Genomic DNA, 22,762 nt, shown 5'->3' on the forward strand with positions numbered 1-22,762 from the left:
GGGGGGGGGCGGGGGTCCGAGTTCTACCCATATTTACGATAAAGAAAAAAAAAATATATATATTTTAATTCAAGCGGAATTATAAATCTATTAAATAAGACATATTAGAGAGAATTTACTAAATAAATATAGTCAGAGATATTACAATTTTTAAAATTTAGGGAAAATAAAAAGGCAATTCCGAAGGGTTGAACGGAAAAGTCGTCATCAGTCTCACCATCAGCATCACCGTCTGAGAGACAGTCACTCACACACGCAGTCTCTTTCTCTCTCTCTCTCTCTCTCTCTCTCTCTCTCTCCATCTCCATCTCCGGCTCTCTTCCACTCTCTCTGTTTTTCGTACTCTTGAGCCACCAAAATCACACCAACCAATTCTAAGACGCATCACAAATTCAGATGGTGAGGAAATGTAGAGCAGTTGCAGAGATTGCAGTCATGGAGGTGGACGTCAGGAGGACTACCAGACCTCCACCTGATTTGGAGGATGTACCGCATTCCTCCACCTCCACTTCCGCTAACAAGAGGCAGATCACCGCTGGAACTGACTTTCACTTCTCCACCGCCACGACGTCGTTTGTCAAGCTCCCGAGACGGAGACGCCGCCTTGTTTTGCCGCTGGAGAGTTCTCTCCGGCAGCCGAGCACGACGTCGACGGAGGAGAGGAGCTCTACTAGTCCTATCTCCGATGTCGATGCGTCCGCTTTTTGCTGCTCAAGTAATGGTTGCAGTGAGGTTGTTGAGGAGAGTAGCAAGTTTGTAGATCTGGAGGTGACACTTTTGAACTCTAAATAGATTTGGAGTTGTTTGTTTTGTTTGTTTTTGTGAATTCTGAAGTTTTCTATATTTTTTTTTTATTTCATTTTGTGTTTTTGAAAATTTTGTTGTTCATCATACTTTTTGCAGGATGAGGAAAAAGATGAACATGGAATCGCGTACAAATCTAGCAGAGAAAGGTTTTTAATATCGCACGAACTTCTTAATTTCCTACTGATAATCTCGATCTGTTTTTTTTTTTTTTTTTTTTTTTTTTTTTTTTTNGAATTCAAAATTCGAAGAAAGAGTGTTTAGAAACGGACTCGACCTCCATTAAACTAATTAATGAATTGTTTCCGTTTGTGAATTTAATTCCTCTCTCCTCCTCTCCCTCTCCCTCTCTCTTTCGTTCATAAATACAGAGTTCGCGATTACAGTCGCATAAATCTTCTTCACACTCCATTCTTCTTTTTCGTCTTCTTGCAGGAGAGAAACGACTCCGTCTAGCCATTTCCAATCAACGATGTCCGGCGATATGGAGTCTCTGGCAATGAAAACCAAGGCAACTTCCGGCAATGGATCTTCGTCGTCGTCAATGAAGAAGCCAGCGGAATCGGAGCTGGAAGAATTCTTCACCGCCGCCGAGAAAAAAATCCAGAAACGTTTCGCAGAGAAGTAAGTTAAACGGAGCCGCCCTAGGTTCTTCAATTTTTGTTGTAGCTAGGAAGAAATTAACAGAGTTTGAAAAGGAATTATGATCACAATTGCAGGTATAATTACGACATTGTTGAGGACGTTCCGTTGGAAGGACGTTACGAATGGATTCGATTAAAGCCATAAAAGAGAAAACAAACTGAAGAACACCATTGCTGTGAACACTCATATTTTAGCTTAATCCTCCATAATTAGTACGTACTAATCATCATTCAATTCTACCTTTCTTTGTAGTCTTCCTTCTCCTCCTTCTCTCTGCTTGCTTCAAATTTTGTACAGTTAGCGTTTGCACAATCATCGTGTAAAAGTAGAAAGCCAAGTTAATTTGTTGTTCGTACGATTGTTCAGAGGGAAGAAAAAAAAAACAAAAAACAAAAAAAAGAAATTGTAAATTCGTTAGAGAATCAGGAAGAGTAGCACAAAAAAAGATTCTTAGTACGACTCCCAGTCTGAAAATTCGTCCTGATTTCATTTATTTCTAATTAAAATTTGACACATTAGAAACTCCCCTTTCATTTGTCCTTCTGCTTACATAATTTTGTTTCTTATGCTCTTTCTTTTAACTCTTTCTTCTTCTCTTCATTTCATGTTCTTTTGTATTCTATCTTGGCCATGCACATACTGTTTAAGAAACAAAAACAAAAATCTGTCTGTCTGTTATACTGTATATACGTAATCAATGTGTAGAGGTCGGGGCGGTACTGGTACTGGTACTGGTACTGGTACTGGTCCTGGTTGATTCCATTATTGTGAGTTTAATTTATTTTGTTTTCTTTTTTATATATATTATTATATATATTATTATTATTATTTTGAGTGGCAAGGTTTGGTGGCATGGGGGTGTAGGGATAGCTATATGTAAAAAGAGAAGGATAAAGTTGCACATGGAATTAGATTCCCTGATATGGGCGGGCCGATGTGGGAGACGAAACAAAAATCGGACGCCTTTCTTCTTTTTTTAAATAATAAGTAATTAGTTTTATTTATTTATTTATATTATTTACTAAAAAAGAAAAGAAAAAAGTGTTGCTTTCTGTTACAATTTTTATGATTGCAAGGACGGTGAGTTCTTCAGGGTATGATCTGCTGCAGGTTTCATGTAATTCCGCCCCCAACAAAGTGCGCATCCACTCCTTTTCTTTTGGAGTCATTTGTTATATATTTGAGGATTTATCCATCTATTGGCACGACTAAATTTAGGGCATCGCTCTAATACCATGATACCATGTCTCTATTTCTAAAAGAATCTTAGTCATTTTTTACTGCCTGGAGGCTTAACTCCTGTCCATTTTGAGCCGTGTATTATTTAATTATAAACTCATGATCATTGTGTCTAAATTAGCTGATGTGAGACTTTTATCATCCAACACCTTTAAACCCACGAGCATTCCCTAGCCTAAAAAATTAGGGGACGTGGACTTTCATCGTCCACCCATCCCTACATTTCAATAATTCATTTGATTTTACTTTACACAACAAAACGGATTTTAAAATTAAAATTGGAACCATGGAAATGAGGTACATAATTATATAGTTGCTTAGGGATTTCGTCCCCTTGCAGACGGGTACGGAGGACATATCCAACGCCAATAACTAACTCTCTAACAAACCAGCACCGTCCGTCAATCCCACCGCGTCCAACATAAGAACAACAACGAAATTTCGTTTTCTATTTCAGAGGTGGACCTACTTCTTCTGATTGATTTTCTCCATTTGGGTTCCCCTCTCACGCGTTTGTTTGTTGCACAATCGCGATGCTTAACGGCCATGGATGGTTGATCTTCTCCAAGCCAAATGGAGTATGAAGGCACTGGTAAAAACGCCGTATCCTTGAGATCTTCTGTGGCCGCGGTGCTCGAGGTGGAGGACGACGACGGGGACATGACGCTTGCTCAGTTGTCCAGGAACCCCCGGGACAGGCTTGCTTCCTCCTCGGTCTGTATTCCTCTCTCGATATGAACTGAACGGAATCATTTTGATCGTTCTGAGATTTAATTTCTGGTTATGATCCTCTTTGTCATTAAGATTAACAATAGGTGATACGCATTGGTCCTAGGGTAAAACGCGGAAGCAAATGGAGGACAATCCGATGCTTCAGAAGGTTAAACAGAGACTTGCGGATTGGAAAACTAGCCATGTGAGACTCCCTTTGTTTTTCGTGTTTCATTTCCTTTATATGTATTAGGAGGGAGATAAATTATCTGAAACATTCTTGTATGCATTACCTCTCTGGAAATGTCTTATCTAAAGATATCTGATTTTATCTAATCGAGGAATCAAATTGTCGAGTAAAAATATAATGATGATGATCGCAGAACACTTCAGGACATGAAGAGGGGAGATTCATTTCTTCCGAATGTTTATGATGTAGTTTTATATCGGTTAATGGAGCTAGAATTTTTCTTCTCATGGTGTTCTGTTTTCCCCAATATTAATTATTACTGGTTTGTAAAATGGAATGTCCTGTATCATGGATGATATAAGAAAGATCAAAATAATGACTGGAGCATATCACTGAATTGCATTGTGAACCTGTTTGATACTCTCTGCTCTGTTCTGTTGCAACTTGTGATCATTATAATTAGTGTTGGACTTTGAGGATCCCACTGATCCAAAATTCTTGTGGATGCTTGAGCAGGCTGTAACGGGTCCTGGAGGGAAGTTTATGAGGTAGGTGGATAATGGCCTATGTTTGTTGACAGTTCAATTTGTGTGTAATGCACGCATAATTGTCCATGCATACACATAACATACCTATCATTTAATGTTCTTGTTTTTCAAGCTTTGAGCAAAATAAGGCAGCATATGAGGAGCAATGCTCACCTGGGGAATTCAAATCGTCCGCTGTGATGCGAGCACTTGAGGTTCGATCAAAATTGGAACAGGAATTTCCTAGCTTCGTGAAGTCATTGGTCAGATCACATGTTGCTAGCTGTTTTTGGATGGTAGGCTTAGTAAAAAATACATGGTTTTAAGTTGAATTCTATAGTTAGTAAAGTAATTTTGTGTGTTTATTGTTAAATAACAGGGGCTTCCTGCGGTATTCTGCAAGTCATACTTGCCAGTAAGAGATAGTACAATGATCTTGGAAAATGAAGCTGGGAGACAATTTCAAGTAAAATATATCGCACATAAGACGGGGTTGAGTGCTGGATGGAGACAATTTTCTGCTGCACACAAGTTACTTGAGGGTGATGTTCTTGTCTTTCAACTGGTAGCGCCCACAAAATTTAAGGTAATATCTTGAATTTTTTCATTATATAGCGTATGATGTTCATCAACTTGTTGAACTCTGTGTTAAAAAACAGAATAAAACACATCAACTATATTAATCCGATAGACAGACAGGATGACTAATTTGGACCTCAAAATTCAGTCCATGTTGTAGAAGATAATTTTTTTTGGTTTAACCAGATTTGGGAATGAACGGATGGTAGCTCCTTTTTGAGAAGTTAATCATTTGAATGTCACTTCATGTGTGAACTCCTTTATTTTGTTGGACCAGAGATATCAACTTTTTATCATGCGTTTAATATGAATATTGAGATGAGAAAACTACAGTGCTAGGTTCGAGTTGCTTCTTCCCAGAGATCCATATCAAATTTAAGTTAATTTTTGGGATATTTGTTAGTAACATTCACCTAAAATCAATCATCTTCATCATACCCTGGCAAAAACATTCTGGGTCTTAATCAACTTTTTAAATCTTCAAGTTTTAGGCCTTGGTTTTTTATTGAAAGGCTAACAGAAGAGCCAGGTAAGTCTAATATCCTACTATCTAGTTTTGGAAACTAAAAAATTATTTTCAAAAACTTGTTTTTCTTTTTGGAACTTGGCTAAAAATTCAAATTTTCTCTTAAAAGAAGAGAAGTGATAAGAAAAATTAAAATATCAAATGATTATCAAGTTCTGCCTTAACATTTCTTTAACAATTAATATTATAGTTCTACAAAAATCCTAAGACGGTTGCAGTTGAAAATTCCTTTTCTGATTAGATTTCACTTATATTTCTTTTCTCACTGTTTAAAATTCGATTCTGAACTACATTTGTTATGGCTTATGAGCCCAGAATCAAACACAATTAGACTTGAACTGAATTGAGTAAACTTTTTCCACAGAAAGTGGACATTTCGAAGTGTTTTAGCGTTCTTTTTTTGGTTATTAATGACCAATGTCTTATTTGTTGCCTCCCAATAATTTACTTCTACTGTAGGTTTATGTTATAAGGACATGTGATGTGACAGAAATGGATGGTAACCTTGGCCTACTAAATTTGGAGTCTCACACTAAACAAAGTGATGCAGGTAAGCCCATTCGCTGATACTCTGTTCATACCATTTTCAAATTTGTATACGTTCAATTCACAATTCTCTTGAACATATGTCGACTACAGGAAAAGATGCTGAAAATAAGGGAGACGCGGCTGGCGACATTTCGATCAAGAAACGAGCGAAGTCTGGTGTACCCGACACGACTGAAAGGCTGAGAAATCCAAGCCCATTGAGGTCAAGACCAAGGCAGCAGGTAGCAGCAGAGCATTCTGAACATACCAGTGAAGAGGTTGTCTCAGAAATAGTGGAGGTTTTCAGCTTCTATCAGCCTGCGATTCCATTTAAGAAAGTCAAAAGCTTCGAGGACTTCAACATTGTAATCGATGGGATATCCATAAATGCAGAACTGCCAAGAGACCTGCGGAAGAGGTATTATAAACTTTGCTGCAGTCAGGACATGTTTCTCCATGAAAATCTCATCCCAGGCATGAACCGCAACTTAGTCACCGGAGTTATTTCCGAAACAATAACCATCGCCAACGCCATTAAAGCTTGCGACCTCTCTACTTCACGGGAGGAGTTTTCTTCATGGGACAAAACCCTCCGAGCCTTTCAGCTCTTCGGTATGAATGTTGGGTTCTTACGTAATCGTCTCCATAGGCTGGCGAATCTTGCTTATGAGTCGGAGAATGCGTTGGATGTAAGAACGCTGGTAGATGCTAAAAATGACCAAGTGCATGTGCATGATGAAATCAGAAACATTGAGACAAAGCTTGTTGAGTTGAAGGAAGCTTGTGATAAATTTGGAGCTGCCATCGATGGCTTAGAGTCAAAAGCTGAGGTGTACAAGTCCAAGTTCCTGGAAGAAGTTTCTGCTCCATGGTAATATAACCCATCATAATTGTTTACATTTTTTTATTTCTTTTTCTTTTTTTGGATTCTTAAATAATGCTTTGTGCTTCTTTTTATTTAACCAACAAGAATCTTTGCTACCGTGGAAATGGCTTCTGAAAACGTCTAGTCTGAAAAATAGGCTTTTTAAATGCATGGCTTGCATTGTATTGTATTGTATAATTAAGCTTTCCAAAACTGTCTCAAGATTTAGAGAAACAAGGGGGCTTTGATGTATATTTTACAGCCAAGGGCTTACATATTGATATGAACACAAAAAAGAATTGCCACTAATTTACCACTGTTTAAAGATGCATATGCAGTTCATGTACAGTATTTTGGATAAAAATATTTAAAATTATGTAGTCGGAGGTTATTTAACTAGGCCGATAACTATAGTAATATATAGTTGACAAACTATTAAGTGATCTTGCCAATCAAACTCATTCGAATAATATAATATTTTTCAACGTGATTGGACCAAAATATAACTCAATGCATAATCTACCAAGCAATCCCTTGCTAATGATATTTTCTCTTCTTCCGTGAGTGGAGTATTAAAAGTATATAGTAAATGGCCCCAAACAAAAAGTATTCAAAATGCATACATGAAATGTAATATCATGAAATGAGGTTGCATACGTTATGAACATCTTCATAGCTAGCAAGTCCCCGAGAGGGCTTGGCTTAGTTGATCCATGATTTATGTTTCGTAAGTGTATAAATCAAGGATAATTGACATACAACCTTGTCTAAGAGTTCATAGTTTGAATCCTCTACTTCCAATTGTTGTTGAACTAAAATATAAATAAATAAATAGAACATATCTCATATTAATTATTATAACAACGCAATATAGAAGATCAGCCAAAATTTCATACAACAATAATACACATTTGAGTTCTATCTCGTGTTTAAGAATGTGGCAGCAAATTTTCATTACATTCCTTTCCCTTCGAGAGCTTCGGAAGTTCGCCCCTAACCACTTTTGCAAACACTTCAACTCGAGTTAAGCAACAACCTCACTCAATGAAGCATTTAGTAGATATTTTGCATATAGATTAAGAATTTAAATATTTGTTTGATTGAAGCTCTATTTTTGTTTGTCACCATTTTTCGTATTTCCATCTCTCAACTAATTTCATCAAAATGATATTATCCTATCGTCCTCGAAAGGGTTTTCGTATATATTTCTCAGCTTCCCCTTTATTGTACTGTGCCATTCATTAGCATTACACAAAATTCAAACTAAAAATAACAAAATATATTCAATAACTCCGAAGTTTAAGATCTTACATTTAGAAACATACGAACAATAATATACTTGGCATGTCTCTTATTCTCACAACTGTACTTACCATAGTCATGCCTCGCAGGGATGGATACACATTCTGCTAAGAATTTGACCTCTAGAATCCATATGTCGTTCTCCTCATCATTCTAACGAACTCATCAGCATTCACTTCACCATCACCTGCATATTAACAAATCCAACTTAACTGCTTTCCTTCCATGATGATAATAGACCTCCTATAATGAATTTCTACAATACAAGGAATAAGAGGAAACCATCTGTGATTAATGTGTATAATAGAAAGTGTAAAGAGGAAATTAAGTAAAAGTTAGTGAGGGTGGGAATTGCGCTGGTTTGTATAGCTAATCTAGTAGGTAGAGTCTGTTATCTTGGGAATAGTGGAGCGCTTTTGGGAGAGACAAGCCCCCTTTTGGGAGAGACATTGTCACATCTATCTCTACTTTCACATGAATAATAGTCCTCTATGGCTATCAAATTGGTATCATAGCTTACTCACTCTACGAAAGGGTAAGACATTGATGCAAAAACAACTGGAAGAGAAGGTTGAATGAGTTCAAAAAGGAGCATTAAGAGATTACAAGATTGGAGATTCGACAGAACACGTGTCGCTATATATTGAGAGAGTTTTCAGTAGGAAATCAACAAACCATAACTGCTCTAATGTCAGCCCAAGTTGAAGGGCAGAGAGTTGTTATCGAGTCTAATGGTAGAATATTCACTGCAGAAGAAGGCTTGATCAGGTGACAGTGAAAGAACGACTTATGAGGGTATTCATGGAACAGGAGAAATTTCAAAAATCCCAAAGGAGAACCCAGATCAACATAAATTTAAGGTGGAGATTGATTCTCTCCAAAAATGATCCCGACGGATGGCTAATTCGAGCCCAAAGGTATTAAATTCATAAGTTGATCGAACCTGAGAAACTTGCCGCTTTTGTGATAGGTTTTGAGGGCATAGCCTTGGATTGGTACTAGTGAGTACAAAAACATTGACCATTGACAGTGGTAAAATTTTAATTCACGGTTGTTCAAGCATTTTTTATCATCCAAAAGGGATGGTTGTGCGAATGGTTCTTGACAGAGAAGCAAATGGGCACGGTGGATGAGTATTGGGAGGAGCTTGAAAGGTTGTCGGCCTCGTTAAACGACCTTGATGAGGTCATGGAGGATACTTTCAGAAATGGCATGTGAAGATTGTAATTGGATCCTTGAACCAGGAAAAATTTTACGCATTCGTCCTACTGGAGACACAAGGATATGGAAAATTCCAGTTCAATTTTAGTCCTACACAGATGAAGATGCTTCTTGGGAACCTATGAGTATAATTCAGCATCAATTCCCTCGGTTTGACCTTGGGGACAAGGTCTCGTTTGGCCCTGATGGTAATGTTCAAACTCCTATAATGAATGTTTAACCTATTATGAATAAAAGGAAACCACCTATCGTCAATGTTTAAAATAGAAAGAGTAAAAGTGGAAGTCGAGTGAAAGTTAGTTAGGATGGAAATCATACGGGTTTATATCGGCTGGTAAGTGCTTTTAGGCGAAAACAACTCTCTAGAATTGACCGAGTGTTAGTGTAGTGGCATTGCCACCTCTGTCTCTACTTCAACATAAATATGATTATCAGATACCTATTAGATGAGCATAAATAACCAAGTCCATATCTAAAAACCTCAAAAATGAGAACATAGTAACCATCATAAGTAGATACACTACGAGAAGCCTAGAGATATGTGAATAAAAGAAGACACAATGTGAACATATTTAAAAAACTATATAAGGTCAATAAAGACTAAATTGTTTTTAGAAAAATTAACAATAAACTAACCAAAGGAACTAATTTTAAGCATTATTGAGAGTACATAGACTAAAATTGAACATTTGAAATTACAAAGACAAAAATTGAATGAAACCCAAAATTTAAGGACTAAAATGGTATTTTTAGCTATTGGTAATTGAAGACAAGAATATCAAAAGTTAATACATAACACCAAAAAACAAAATTGTTTTGAGCACATGAAAAGGATAAAATCTTGAAGTAAACCTCAAAAGAAAATGTGTTTAAAAATAAAGGTGACTTACGATCTCGGTCTGCCTCTTCAATCATATCTTGAATATCTTTGTCAGTGAAGGCCTCACCCAACTCCTTTGCTATACGCTTGATGTCATCTCCAGATATCTTCCCCTAAATTCAGGGAAAATAATATGAAAATGTAAGGGCAATTCGGTTATAGTTACAAAATGTTTGAACGACTAAAGATAGGAAGCATAAAATGGGGTAGCAAATTAGATTCTTCAAAATTCTCTTAGCAAATTTTAAATGTGAAGCTGCATATACTTTTTCTCAGTAACAGCGCCTACATTAAAAATAAATAATAAGTAAATTTATAGTTCACTTCTTTTAGAAAGCATAGCCATCTGGATCCCTATCATCTAAAAGATCAAGACCTCACATTGTTATCATGGTCAATAATGTGAAATGCTTTCATAAGTTCCTCCTTAGTGTCTCTCTCTCCAATTTTTGCTGTCATCATGTATTCAAATTCATCATAATCAATGGCACCACTTCCATCCTTGTCTACATCTGCAATCATTTGTCTGATTTGCTGGAATGGGCAACAAGAAATCAATCTAATGTTAATCAGCAATATAGTCGTCACATGATCGAATCTTTAAGTCAGATCAAAGTAAATAGATTATTGATATTCAAACAAGTTCCTGCATTTAATTGTTAATTTTTATAATTGTACTTTCCAACTAAGGGTATTATATGAAGGAAGCCTAAAATAAAAGACATACAGAATTATGGAGGAGCATGAAAGGTAACTAAAGCTGGTCCCAATTATTAAGTCCATTATGGTGAGGGAGAGGGCTGGCTAAAGCAAAAGGAAAGATTCCAAACGAAAGCCATGATGAGGTTCTTCCATAGTAGGGCTTTTACATTCTTGAAGGGATGGTACGTTAAGGTCATGTCCAATAGATCCTTTACCTCCCAAGTTAATGTGAGATGTCATTCAAATATATTGAGAATCGTAGTTTAGAAATTTGTAACGTATGTGCATTGCATAATTAAGTGGTTCTGTGATTCATTTTCTTTCTGGCATAATGGACACCAATTTGGAAATAGAGTGATGTAGGGCATCCGTTTTTTAAGATTTTCTCTTGTGCTAATATGGCTTTATGCGCTATTTTCCAAAGGAAGAACTTCATCTTTTTATGGTGATTTTCTTTCCGTACTTAAAAAAATATGTCAAGTTGTTAGGTTTAATGCTTCCTTGTAGGCATGGATCCCTAGGCCTTCTTATAATTTTGGTCATGGTCTTGTTTTTTCGGATTGGAGTCCTTTTTTGTAGTTAGTATATATCAGACTCCTATATCTTTTGGACTTGTTTTTTGTTTGTCCTTCATTCTTTCCTTTTCATTATGAAAATTTGATATCCTACCAAAAAAGCCTTCTCCAAAACATAAAAACCAGCCTTTCGAAGCCTTAATAGCAGAAACTAAGAAAGTCAAGGTTCTCGTTCTAAAAAATAAACAGGCAATTCACCCTGAAGGACATAGCACCACCATTACGCCCTTACTGCTTGCATTCTCAATAACAGGGAAAAAGGAATTAGCTATTCTAAATTAATCTTTATCGTAACGATATAAAAGATCAGTCCAAAATGTTAAAAATCAAGGTGGGTTCTACAGATGAATAAACTGATGATTTCTGAAAAAAAAAACTTATCTAATGGTAGACATGCAACGAAATGGAAAATGCACAAGTGCCAAAAGACTTTGTAACTTCAATAGGCCTAGAGGCATGGTGTTACCTCTTCAGTCATCTCAAATCCAAGAGCCCTGCCACAAAAGATAAATCACCTAAAATTTCATCATCTTTTAGCTGTCGAATCGTGATCCATTGTAATATATTCTTACCTCATTGCCACATTAAGCTCTTTGGCATCAATAGTCCCTACCCAAAAGTAATAGACATACAACTGAGTACTCATCCATATACACAAACAAAAAAACAGTAACAAGCAACAATTTGCTCACCAGAGCCATCAGTATCAAATAACTCAAAAGCTTCCTTAATCTCCTGCTTCTTTTGGGGATTTAACCCATGACGTCCTTTAGGCTTTTCCTTCCTAGAAACACCTCTGTATAAGCTTGCCTACAATGGCGATTGCAAATTTAAACCAAAGGAAACGAGACATAACAATCAAAACCCAATTTACGGCGTAAATTGAAGAAGTTGGCAAAAGAAGCAGTTCCTGAAATTTTCATTTCCTATCAAAATCAAAGATTTGTACCTAAGTTCCAAATATCAAAAACTCATGCAATTGACCTAATCTAGCAGAGAATGCAACATAGTACGAAGATTATAATAAACAAACATGGCCTCAAGGTCGCTAAGATCGCATCATATGCAAGAATAGGACAAGATCGAACAATAAATTGAACAAATCTTCATAAAAACAATACAGAGAAGAAGATCGGGACTGGATTTCGAGCAACGCACCATGGTATATGATGGTGCAGCCCAAGAAAGAGATGGAGAGAAAGTGTAACGTCGAACGCTTTGAATGGTATTGTATTACGCCCATCGAAACGTCCAACTTAATCGGGTAGTGTTCACATTGGGGTCGGTCGCTTTTGAGAAATGTCACAAATATCATTGACCTAAGAAACAAATAATCTTATTTCCCTCCCTCGTACAACACCAACCCATCTTCCACCTCTTCCGTCCATTGATCTTCCATCTTTTTCGTTAGCTTATGGGGTTTTGAACTTCAAGCAAGGGTACATTGATTGAACATGGACAAAGATTTCAAGCTTGTAATGCAGAAGTGATAGCATATTCATAGGTTATCTTCAATCATTGATATCAAATTCCTTCGTATGCTCAATGGTATTGAATTCTATTTGTTGATTATTCATTTTTAACATTATTGTTCTCTTATAGACATCTAACTATGTTTTCCCGATTTTCAAAGATGGTCTCCCCAAGACAATGGTACATCATAGCCCGCTTCATAATTCAAACCGATGAAATCTATTATAAATATAAACTTGTTCACTTGAATTCGACCTTCCATTCTAGATGAGTGAACAATATATCTGTTTGTTGAAAAATGTCTAATCTTTTGCAAACAGACGGTAGCATTATTAGATTAATGCTCGACCCTAAATTCCATGATGTTCGGCATAGCTCGTACCCTTCGATTGATATTGAAATTGAGAATGAGCGGAGGTTTTTCTGTTTGAGTGGGATCTTGTTTTTCAGTAACAACCGTGCACACTAGACCCGCAGGCTGTCAGGCCCATCCTCTCACCCACAAACACATGCCCATGAGAACGGGGCTGGGCTGTTGCATACGCAGATGGGCAGACGTCAGGCGCTCATGGGCTTGTGTAAGTGGCCGGTGGGCTTGGACTTGTAGGTGTGTGCGAGTTGTGACTTGTGTTTAAAGAGATCCGTATGATCAAAAAGTTCTTCACGCCCAAGTTCATGATCATGATGTTGTTGCATTTATAAACAAAGCTCTTAATGAATATACACATTACATTTCGTTACATTAAAGGTTTTAACTCAATCTACTAATATTACATGCCATCATGCACAACAATTTCAGTTTTAAATTACAAGAGAAAAAAAAAAAATGTCATTCAGATTTCATTCCAAATAATACTATAGGGGATAAGATAATTCTAATACTCAGTCTAACAATCCAAACTTTTGTTAAAACAATAATGATTCAAAGAAATTAACATCTATTTAAAAAACAAGAACCATTGATTCAAAAAAAATTAACATCTGTTTATACAAAATTAGAATCAATTAAAAGATAAACTACATATTTAAATCAAAGATATAGAAGTAAGATTTGGGGTCTTGTTCTAAATTGAATTACTCAAGACTTTATTGAAGGACTATGACGCAGTCTACCAAAAAAAATTGCTTAAAACTTAGAAATGACAAAAAATGAGGCTCAAATCTCTAAAGAAAGGGTCTAACTTGAGAGCTTAATTTCTTTCATAAAAAAATATGCTGCTACTACCTATTATTTGTGAGTATTTATGGTTTCTCCAAAAAAAATGTTTCAACTGTATGCCCACTCAAAAAGTTGGTGACATGATTAGTAAGTTATTCCCCACTACCCTTTAAATGTCCACTAAAAGAGGAGTTATTATCATTATTTTGACAAGAAACTTGTCACCCTTTGTGGAGCGCAAGAAATTATGGAATTAAAATAATAAATAAAGTTGGAGAAATCAATTATCAATTAAATATTATTTATAACAACCCCATACACCACTTCAACCGTGCAAATATTCAATGAAGCTTCAAAATGGTCTTTTCTCAATTGAATTAGCTTGTAACGCATGAAATAGAGGTTGAACCAAGTCTATCCAATTATGTAGATTAAAAGGAATGCTTGTTGAATGTTCTTGGTATCAAATCGTGTAATACGTTTAGTTGAAACATTTGTAACACCATGATCCTTACCACCAAAATCTACTACACTTTCTAATATGAAATAAGGTCTCTTAATCATGTCACAAACATTTCATGGTAGATGACAAGATCCATATATGTTGTTTAGATTTAAAGAGGGTTTTATTGTATTTTTTTTTTCAAGTCATAGAGAATTCTCTTTTAAGATTATAAGTTACATTCAAACGGTGCTCATTATGATATTGATGGCCATAAAGTTACAACCTTTCAATTAGCTTTAGGTTACTATAACATTTATTTTCAAGATTATAAATAGTCATTTATGTTGTTGCTTTACTAGGAAGATTTTGGATATTAAAATGAAAGTCGCATATGAGATCTCATTCATTTGCATTTCTTACATTTAGATTTGCATGTCAGAGTAATTCAAAGTAGTCTTGATCAAGAGATCTTGTAGACGGATTAGAACTACAAATTTAAAAACGGGTTTTCTTTACGGTTGATGAGAGGAAGAATTATAATTTTGAAGTGGAAATAGTGGGAGATTTGAAATGGGTAAAGGACATAATAAAGAGCATTAAATAGAATGTAGAGTTTTGAAAATATTAAAAAAGAAAAAGAAAAAGGAATAGGCAATAACCAGGGGACAAAAAAAGCAAACAAATATTGAGGAACAACTGTTGTGATTTGAATACAACCATTTTTCTTTTTGCACACACCTCATAGCTTCCCTCTACTCTACTCTACTCTACTCTACTCTCTCTCATTCATTCTTGCTTTCCTTTGACTGGTCTTTCCTCCATCCACGTGTCTTCTCCCCATTCGCACCCCTCCTTTTTACCACCACGTGACTGTGACAGCCTTCTCCACGTGTCCCCTCTCTTTTCTTTTCTTAATGAATTAATTAAATAATTATATAATATGCAAATAAAAAAAAATAGAGAGAGGAGGATAGGAAAGTTGCAGAGATGTAAATGAAAAGACAGCAAGTGGTAGAACTAACTAACAGTGGCAAGGAGTTGGGTTCCTTATTCGAAATATTCTTTATAAGAGTGTGAAAACATCTTCTTAGAAGTCAGTTTTAAAAACTTAAGATTATATCTGTTAGCGGTGTGTTTGGACTGTTATACATATTTTTTTCTTTATTACTTTTTTTTTTTTATATATATATAAAAAAAAAAAGAACAAATACATTTTGGCATTTTCCTGTCATGTACTCTAAAGTTGAAATGATATGTTCCAAACCAAATATATTAAAATGGTTAAGGAAAAGGGGGGAGGGGGAGGGGGAGGTGGTCCCCCGTGTAGTATGTGTGTGTTTGTGCAGCAGGTAATTAAGTTAGGCAGGTCAAAGATTGGTCAAGCTGACCCTAATGCATGCCATCGCCAATTCCCCACCATCACCACCTCCACCTGCAACTCTGCCCCCACCCCTTCCTTTTCATTATTACTCTTTACACTAATGGTATATGGTATATAAATAAGTGATACTATCTCTATTCGTACGAATAAAATTTTTTAAAATTATAAGAATTTATGTTCGTAAACAATATCATATTTTTAAATTTTCAGAGGAGGACGGCGGTGAGTTGGAGTTAATGGAAAGGTGTAAGGAGTGGGAGTGGAGAAGAGGGTAGTTGATTCATCTCAGGAACACATCCATTAATTCCATCATTTATTCACTGTCCTCTTCCCCCCGCCCTTCAATCGCCAGGCCCCACATTGTCACCCACTTCTTTCTTTCTTTTTTTCCCCCTAAAACATTCCAACTCCCCTTTTCTTCCTTCAATGTTACATCGGTATGATTGAAATACCATGAATGTGTACGTTCGTCGTGTAATAAAATTTAAGTCACGATGTTTATGAAGCTATTAATTGCATCATCTCATATAACCGATCTCATGTATATTGTATGCCCATACGGTTATGGATTACTTCTCTATTTATGCAATGTACGAATACTTACATCCACGTTATTATTCATGTACTCTCTTTTTTTCTTTCTTTTTCGAATTTTCGACAGTGTGGGCATGCATTTACCCATAGTCAAGTCTAGGGAGTACTTTAATGAGTCCACGTAGTGGGTCTACATGCTACTCTTATTTTTTTAGGTAAAGGTAATATATCTCTATATAGATGATGTGGTCACGATGAATGCCATGGAACCAGAATTAGCTCAGTTGCATTCATGTCTGTTTTAGCCGTCCTTGGGATAAACCATAACATTGTTTTTATTTTTATTTGAAATCATATTATTTATTTTTTCACTATGTTGCTCATAACATTATTGTTTTAAAAGAATTTTTTTATAAACGTTCCATGACACCGTTTATGAAATAGTTTTCTAGATTTTTTTTTTCTTTTTTTTGTACATGTTAGGCATGTAGTGTTATTAAATGATGTAGTGTTATTCTCATAGAGACGAAAAAAAGATGTACCCATGTATACTAGTGAATTGTTGCAAACAGAAATGACCAAGTTGGCTTGGTAGACCATAAGATACTATAGGCTACTATGGATATACACAATAAGAAATGACAGTTGGCTTGGTAGACAATAAGATGTATCCATGTATACTAGTGAATTGTACCCTAAAGATCTCATGATGTGCAGTGCAACATGGCCCAATGACACAAATTACATCGCAAGGAATGCATGAAGCTCTGAGCGTTGGTATTCAGACTACGTCGCAGGTAACACATGAAGCCTTAAACATAGGAATGTAGATTGTATCACTAGGAACACATGAAGTCTTAGATGCAGGTATCAAACTATATTGTGGGGACGCATGAAGCCTCGAGCATAGGTCAGGATTGAGTTGTTCACTAAAAGAGTGTCTAAGGGATAGTAACCAAGAACCAAGAACTTAAGATCTCAGAACCGTGGACCAAGGTCCATGGTACAAAAATCATGTGTCAGGGGGAAAGAAAATGACGTTAAAAGAAGAAAGCAAGTCATCTTGAAGGAAGTTGGAAAGTTGAGAATTATGGTTGAATTAAGTATTTTAGGTTTTCTAGTATTAGTATCAACACAAAGCTTGACCCATGAACCTACTTCAAATTCTTAAGATGATGGATAGAATGATCGAGTAGAGTTGAGGTAGACCGTGTCTTAGATATGCGAGCTACTAAACTAGGACTTCGAACACGTTAGCATTTTCAATTGAACGCATTAGTTTGGTCCTTAAGAGAAAATGATTGCCCATGCCGTAATTTTTAGAATATCGTGAATTGATTAAGGTAGCAATAAAGAAATATTTCCTCCAAGTTTCAAATGGTTGCTATGAGTGATTGTGAGATCTTTTTACTCACTTATGTTCGCAACTTGTATAATTTTCATGAACTAGATATTTGAAGAGGTTCTTAGACTATTTTGTAGAAGTGTATATCTTGTACACACCAGTTTAGTCAAGGTTTAAAAGAAGTAACACGATGAATCCTTAAGACAACTTGGTGTTTTTATTTAGTGAGCATATAAGAGTTTGAGAGTTTGAGTCTTGGATGAACACAAATATTTCCCTTAAAAACGAATGTTCAAGAATGTGGTTTAGTGGAACATTTTAAATAAGGAATAATTTTTAGTTGATCTAGACTTTTTCAAAGACATAAAGTTGTATGTTCCCTTGCTTTGATGATGTAGAAGGTTTATTTAAATGTTTCGAGTTTGATTTAGTCGATTCACGCAAGCATAACTTGCGACCTGTGCGTTGTTAGGTCAATATTTTAACCAATTGAGCTATTCAACTTCACTTTTGATAGACCTGACTTCTTGAGAATGATATATCACCGGTAGTTAAACCTGGCTCTGATACCACTTATTGTTTCTTGACTGATCAAATCGGAGGAAATCGATACAGAGGAAAAAAGCCGAAGGAAAATGTTGGAAGAAAAAATAACAAAAAAAACACAATAGAGAGACAATATTTTAGATTATGCGCTGAATATGGGATGATTTTATTTCTCATTGGATATTTAAATAACAATTATATCTTCAAATGGGAAGAAGTGACGAGTCAATTAAAGCCAATCCCACGGGACACTCCACTCACTTTAATTGTTTGTTTTAACAAAATAATAGGAATCACTCCTAACCTAAAAATAAATCACAAAATAATAGGAATGACTCTTAAGCTAAAAAAAACCTTATATTGTTTCCAACTTGACCTTCACTTCTTCCGCCACTACATTTGTGGCTTGAAATTAGTGTTGGAAATCAAAGATAAAGTTATCTAGAGCTTAGACATCTCGAATCCCACATAATGGCTTGGGCTTCTCGACATTTATCTTGTTAAATTGTACTACCCTCCTAGTTGGGGTTTGGTTCTCCACTTCTCTCACGGTGAGGTTTAATCTTACGCGTAGATCTGTCACTTCAGCCGTGACCACTCCAAGGGTTGCTCTCTAGACAATTCTGACACCATCTAAAAGATCCCTTGTTGGGCGTTGTCTAAGCCCTCAACCCATTCTTCCATTTGGGCAACAGAGCCTATCGAACTATCCCTACGCTTGAAGCCACCAACACTTGTGGCCTTGTCTTCTAGGGCTTCGACCTTAATCATTAACTCGCGGGCAGGCATTGCCTCAAGGCCACTTGCCATCTCATTGATCCTGCTGGCTTTAGCGGCAATCTCATTCATGCGAGATTTCAAAAGCCCCATTCGGGAACTTCACTCATGTAGAGTAACTGCTCTTCGGTTTCAGCCAATCGATCAGCTTGGGACTTGGGTAGTTTTTTTGCAACGGACATGTTTGTGTACAACTTTTCAAGGAGCCAACTCGACTCTGATACCACTTATCACAATCGCACTCTTGCAGCTGTGGGACAACGATTGTATGACACTTGTTCTAACCCAGCAAACAAGTTAGCCATGAGAGATTCGAACTTCGACGTATGCTGAGTTTCGAGTCACATTTGAGAGAAATGTGTTAGAAAACGTGAACGAGAAAATACGTTGAAAACAACTTGAAAGAAAGAAATGTTATAAGTTAAAAGTGAGCGGATAACAACAATGACTTTGATAGTATATAATCTGGGTAGAAAGAAGTGACAACTAATCATATCTCCTGTAGTACCAAGATAGAACCAAGTTTGAGCATTTGTGATACATTATACGTCAAGAAATTGAAACCGAAATTTATGAGTTTCTTTTTAACGCTTACCTTTTTGTTTTTGCTCCCAAACTTGACTCTATCTCCCTGTTTTCCTCAAATTGAGTCCACAAGGGTGTAGCCTTCAATCTTCTAAACATAAATCATGGTTCAATTTGGCATAACAACGCATAAATCTCCACGAATTTCATATCAAGCTCACGATTCATATGGGTATTTACCCAAATTCCCGCTTAAGGAACTCAATCCACCTCTAAATCACTCTTTCCCTCTTATGCCATGCAAACAGCCGCTGTAAGCACCACGAATACGAGCTCACTGCATGTGGATTTGGATTCCTTCCCCCACCGAGTAGCCGCTAATATTTTACATAAATGAAGCAATGAAAGTCATTTTTCATGATTTTTCAACTTTGTTAAATGAAGTCATGAAAGATTCTCAACTTTCTTAAGAGGGGTGGGAATGAGTCCTATATTGACTAATGTAGGGAATGATTATACGTTTGTAAGTCAAGAATACATCGCCATTGCTACGAGGCCTTTTGGGTAAACCCAAAGCAAAACGATGAGAGCTTATGCTCAAAGTGGACAATATCATAACATTGTGGAGATCCTTGCTTCCTAACATGTTATTAGAATGATGCCCTAAACTTAGTCTTGACAATAGAATCCTCAAATATTGAACAAAGAATTGTAAGCCTTGAAGGTATAGTCAAAAGTGGTTAAAGTGTCGAACAAATGGCGTACTTTGTTCGAGGGCTCGAAAGAAAGGAGTTGAGCCTCAATTAAGGGAAGGTTGTTCGAGAGCTCCATAAACCTCAGGGAAAGCTTATAGTCTATTTTGTTCGAGGCGAGGAGAATTGTTGGGAGTGAGTCCCACCTTAACTAATTTAGCGAATGATCATAGATTTATAAGTAAACTCGTGCTTCCTAACCTAGTACTTCAATGTGAAGTTTTTTATTTTGAAGTACAATGTGTGTATAAAATAATACAATATGATGAAAAAGCTGGTCTCTTTTAAGTATAACATGAATAATATTAAAAATACACAAATTTCTAAATTTAGAATTTAATTCAATAAAATTGAAAATGGAAGGTTCTAGTACACAAATGAAAAAATAAATAAATATTTTTCTCAAACACAATTAAAATGAATAGGTAGCATATTGAAGTTGGGTAGGTGAAACAAATGAGTAGCTTGAAAATAAATAAATAAATAAATAAATAAAAACTTCACCATCATTCCACTTATCAAAGAGAAAAACAATAGACTTTTGAATTGCAGAGTCAAAGATTGGTCATAATTGACTCCCAATGTCATGACAAAACATCACATCATGGAATCCCATGCATGTATGTATACATATATATATATATATATATATATTTATATGAATTTCCACCGAATTAATAATTATTTAGCTTTTAATTGGTTAAGAGATGGCTTAAAGTCATTGACCTAATGGTTCATCTTACAAACCACAGGATTGACCCAAAAATCCGCACTAACATGTCAGTCAACATCAATACCACATTAAATTTTTGTTACATTTTATTTCTAAATATTAATATCGAACTTTAACGTATAAAAATGTCAGTAATTTTCTCTTACGTGGAAGATTTAAATTCTTATCTTAACGTATTCTTGATAAAATGTAATATCTTAATAGAACAACGGGTCATGTCAAGAGGTCGAGGGACCAATTTGGGCACATATAAAGGGGTAGGTATTGTAAGTAACATTGTTTGATCACATTGATATTCTCTATATTTTTCTTCCTTTCTTCTTAGCCATGTTGGCTTCAAATCTCTCATGGCATGCTTAGACATGTATAACTCCGACCATCACAAGTCTCTCCACCGGCGAGCCCCGGCGAGCCCTCGAATCTCCTTCTCAAGCGACTTTGTCGACATCCAGCAATCCCTCAAACACCAAGAGCGGTCTGCGGCCGCCCCGGCCCCCGTCTCGTCGTCCTCCGACTTTGAATTCTCCGTCTCGAACTACTCCATGATGTCTGCGGATGAGCTGTTCTTTGAGGGTCGGCTTCTCCCCTTCAAGGACTCCCACAGGACGGCTACTACTCTTAGAGAAGAGCTTCTTGTGGAGGAAGAGGAAGAAGACGATGACGTGTCGAACCAGCGCCCTTCGACAGGGCGCTGGAAGGGGTTTCTTGGGTTGAAAAAGTCCCATAATGCCTCCAAGAAAGGTGGCAGAAACGATGGGTCGAGTGGGAGCCGCAATGGTGAGGATGGGAAACGAGCATTTGGTTGGTCTCCTTCATCTGGCACAAGAGCTAACTCGTCCGAGGTAAACAAAACAACCAATATTATTCAATGTACATTATTCAAGTGACTGTTCAAAATCTATGTCTTCTCTAATATAAGCTTGAATATTTGATGTAGTTCATTATTGGTTGTTTCAGGTACAAAATGAAGAAGGATCAAATTGAAAAGATGAGAGAAGGAATGTGGAGAGCTTCTTGTTCAAGCGGGCTTTTTTTTTTTTTTTTAATTAACAATTTAGATTTTTGTGTTCTATGAAATGTTTTTTAAGATTTGTAGCTAACTTTTAAGTTCTCGAGTGGATTAATGTTGTTCTCTCACAAAGTTTGGTCCTTTGGCTTGTTTTTTTTTTTTTTTTTTTTTTTTCTCCCTTCTCTCTGGTTCACGAGTTCACATTTGTTAATTTAGGGAACTGATTATGAGTTTATAGATAAGGAATACATCTCCATTGACACGAGACTTTTGGAAAGTCCAAAATAAAGTCACGAGAGATTACGCTAAAATTACGGAGAGCGGTGATTTCTGAGAGAGGAAAGGAGAATGAAAGGAGAGGGTTTGTGATATGAATAAAATAAAAAGAGGAACACCAAATTTAAAGCTTACACCTAACCATTGGTTTCCAATTACAAGGCTGTAATGGGTTTGCTGCTCTGAACTCTGAAAATGGCTCTGACCACACCAACATATAAAACACAAGGACATTGCCACTTCATTTCTATCATCTTCGCATTTATTTCTTTGCATTAACTTAATATTTGATTCCTCACTATTCTTTTAAAGATTATTGGTGTTTGTTTTAAAATGTGATTGTAGAATGATTGAGATACTAAAAAAATTAAGTATTACATTTAACAGAAAATTAATTTAGAGGCTGTTTGAATCACAAATTGGAATGTGAGGTGATAGACAAGTAAATAAAAACACGATAAAGTTTTCTTTTAAAACAAGTACAGATTTAAATTTCTGAACATAAAATTATAT

The 22,762-nt window shown here is 36.1% G+C and overlaps 4 protein-coding genes across 4 annotated transcripts; 3 read left to right on the forward strand and 1 right to left on the reverse strand.

Moving 5' to 3' along the window:
- Positions 1-299: 299 nt before the first annotated feature.
- On the forward strand, positions 300-1,976 carry LOC111794769 (cyclin-dependent kinase inhibitor 7-like; the record flags this gene model as incomplete). Its single annotated transcript, XM_023676906.1, is given in 4 exon segments — positions 300-768; positions 904-953; positions 1,240-1,428; positions 1,524-1,976. Coding segments are annotated over 4 exon segments (681 nt in total). The 3' UTR covers positions 1,594-1,976.
- A 1,072-nt stretch (positions 1,977-3,048) lies between these two features.
- Positions 3,049-6,739, forward strand: LOC111794854 (B3 domain-containing protein Os01g0234100-like). The gene is made up of 7 exons (XM_023677019.1): positions 3,049-3,402; positions 3,524-3,604; positions 4,106-4,137; positions 4,250-4,412; positions 4,496-4,702; positions 5,681-5,771; positions 5,861-6,739. The coding sequence occupies exons 1-7, from the start codon at positions 3,262-3,264 to the stop codon at positions 6,622-6,624; spliced, it is 1,479 nt and encodes a 492-aa protein (XP_023532787.1). The 5' UTR covers positions 3,049-3,261; the 3' UTR covers positions 6,625-6,739.
- Positions 6,740-7,794: 1,055 nt separating this feature from the next.
- Positions 7,795-12,587, reverse strand: LOC111796183 (probable calcium-binding protein CML20). Its single transcript, XM_023678926.1, has 7 exons — positions 12,453-12,587; positions 11,987-12,104; positions 11,867-11,903; positions 11,761-11,788; positions 10,399-10,551; positions 10,028-10,130; positions 7,795-8,103 (listed from the first exon to the last, which is right to left on the reverse strand). Exons 1-7 carry the CDS (start codon positions 12,453-12,455, stop codon positions 8,039-8,041), a joined length of 507 nt encoding a protein of 168 aa, XP_023534694.1. The 5' UTR covers positions 12,456-12,587; the 3' UTR covers positions 7,795-8,038.
- An 8,709-nt stretch (positions 12,588-21,296) lies between these two features.
- Positions 21,297-22,006, forward strand: LOC111796161. The gene is made up of 2 exons (XM_023678882.1): positions 21,297-21,806; positions 21,922-22,006. The coding sequence occupies exons 1-2, from the start codon at positions 21,312-21,314 to the stop codon at positions 21,946-21,948; spliced, it is 522 nt and encodes a 173-aa protein (XP_023534650.1). The 5' UTR covers positions 21,297-21,311; the 3' UTR covers positions 21,949-22,006.
- The last annotated feature ends 756 nt before the right edge of the window (positions 22,007-22,762 follow it).

This window comes from Cucurbita pepo, chromosome LG05, assembly GCF_002806865.2.
Source record: "Cucurbita pepo subsp. pepo cultivar mu-cu-16 chromosome LG05, ASM280686v2, whole genome shotgun sequence".
NCBI classification, from domain to species: domain Eukaryota; kingdom Viridiplantae; phylum Streptophyta; class Magnoliopsida; order Cucurbitales; family Cucurbitaceae; genus Cucurbita; species Cucurbita pepo.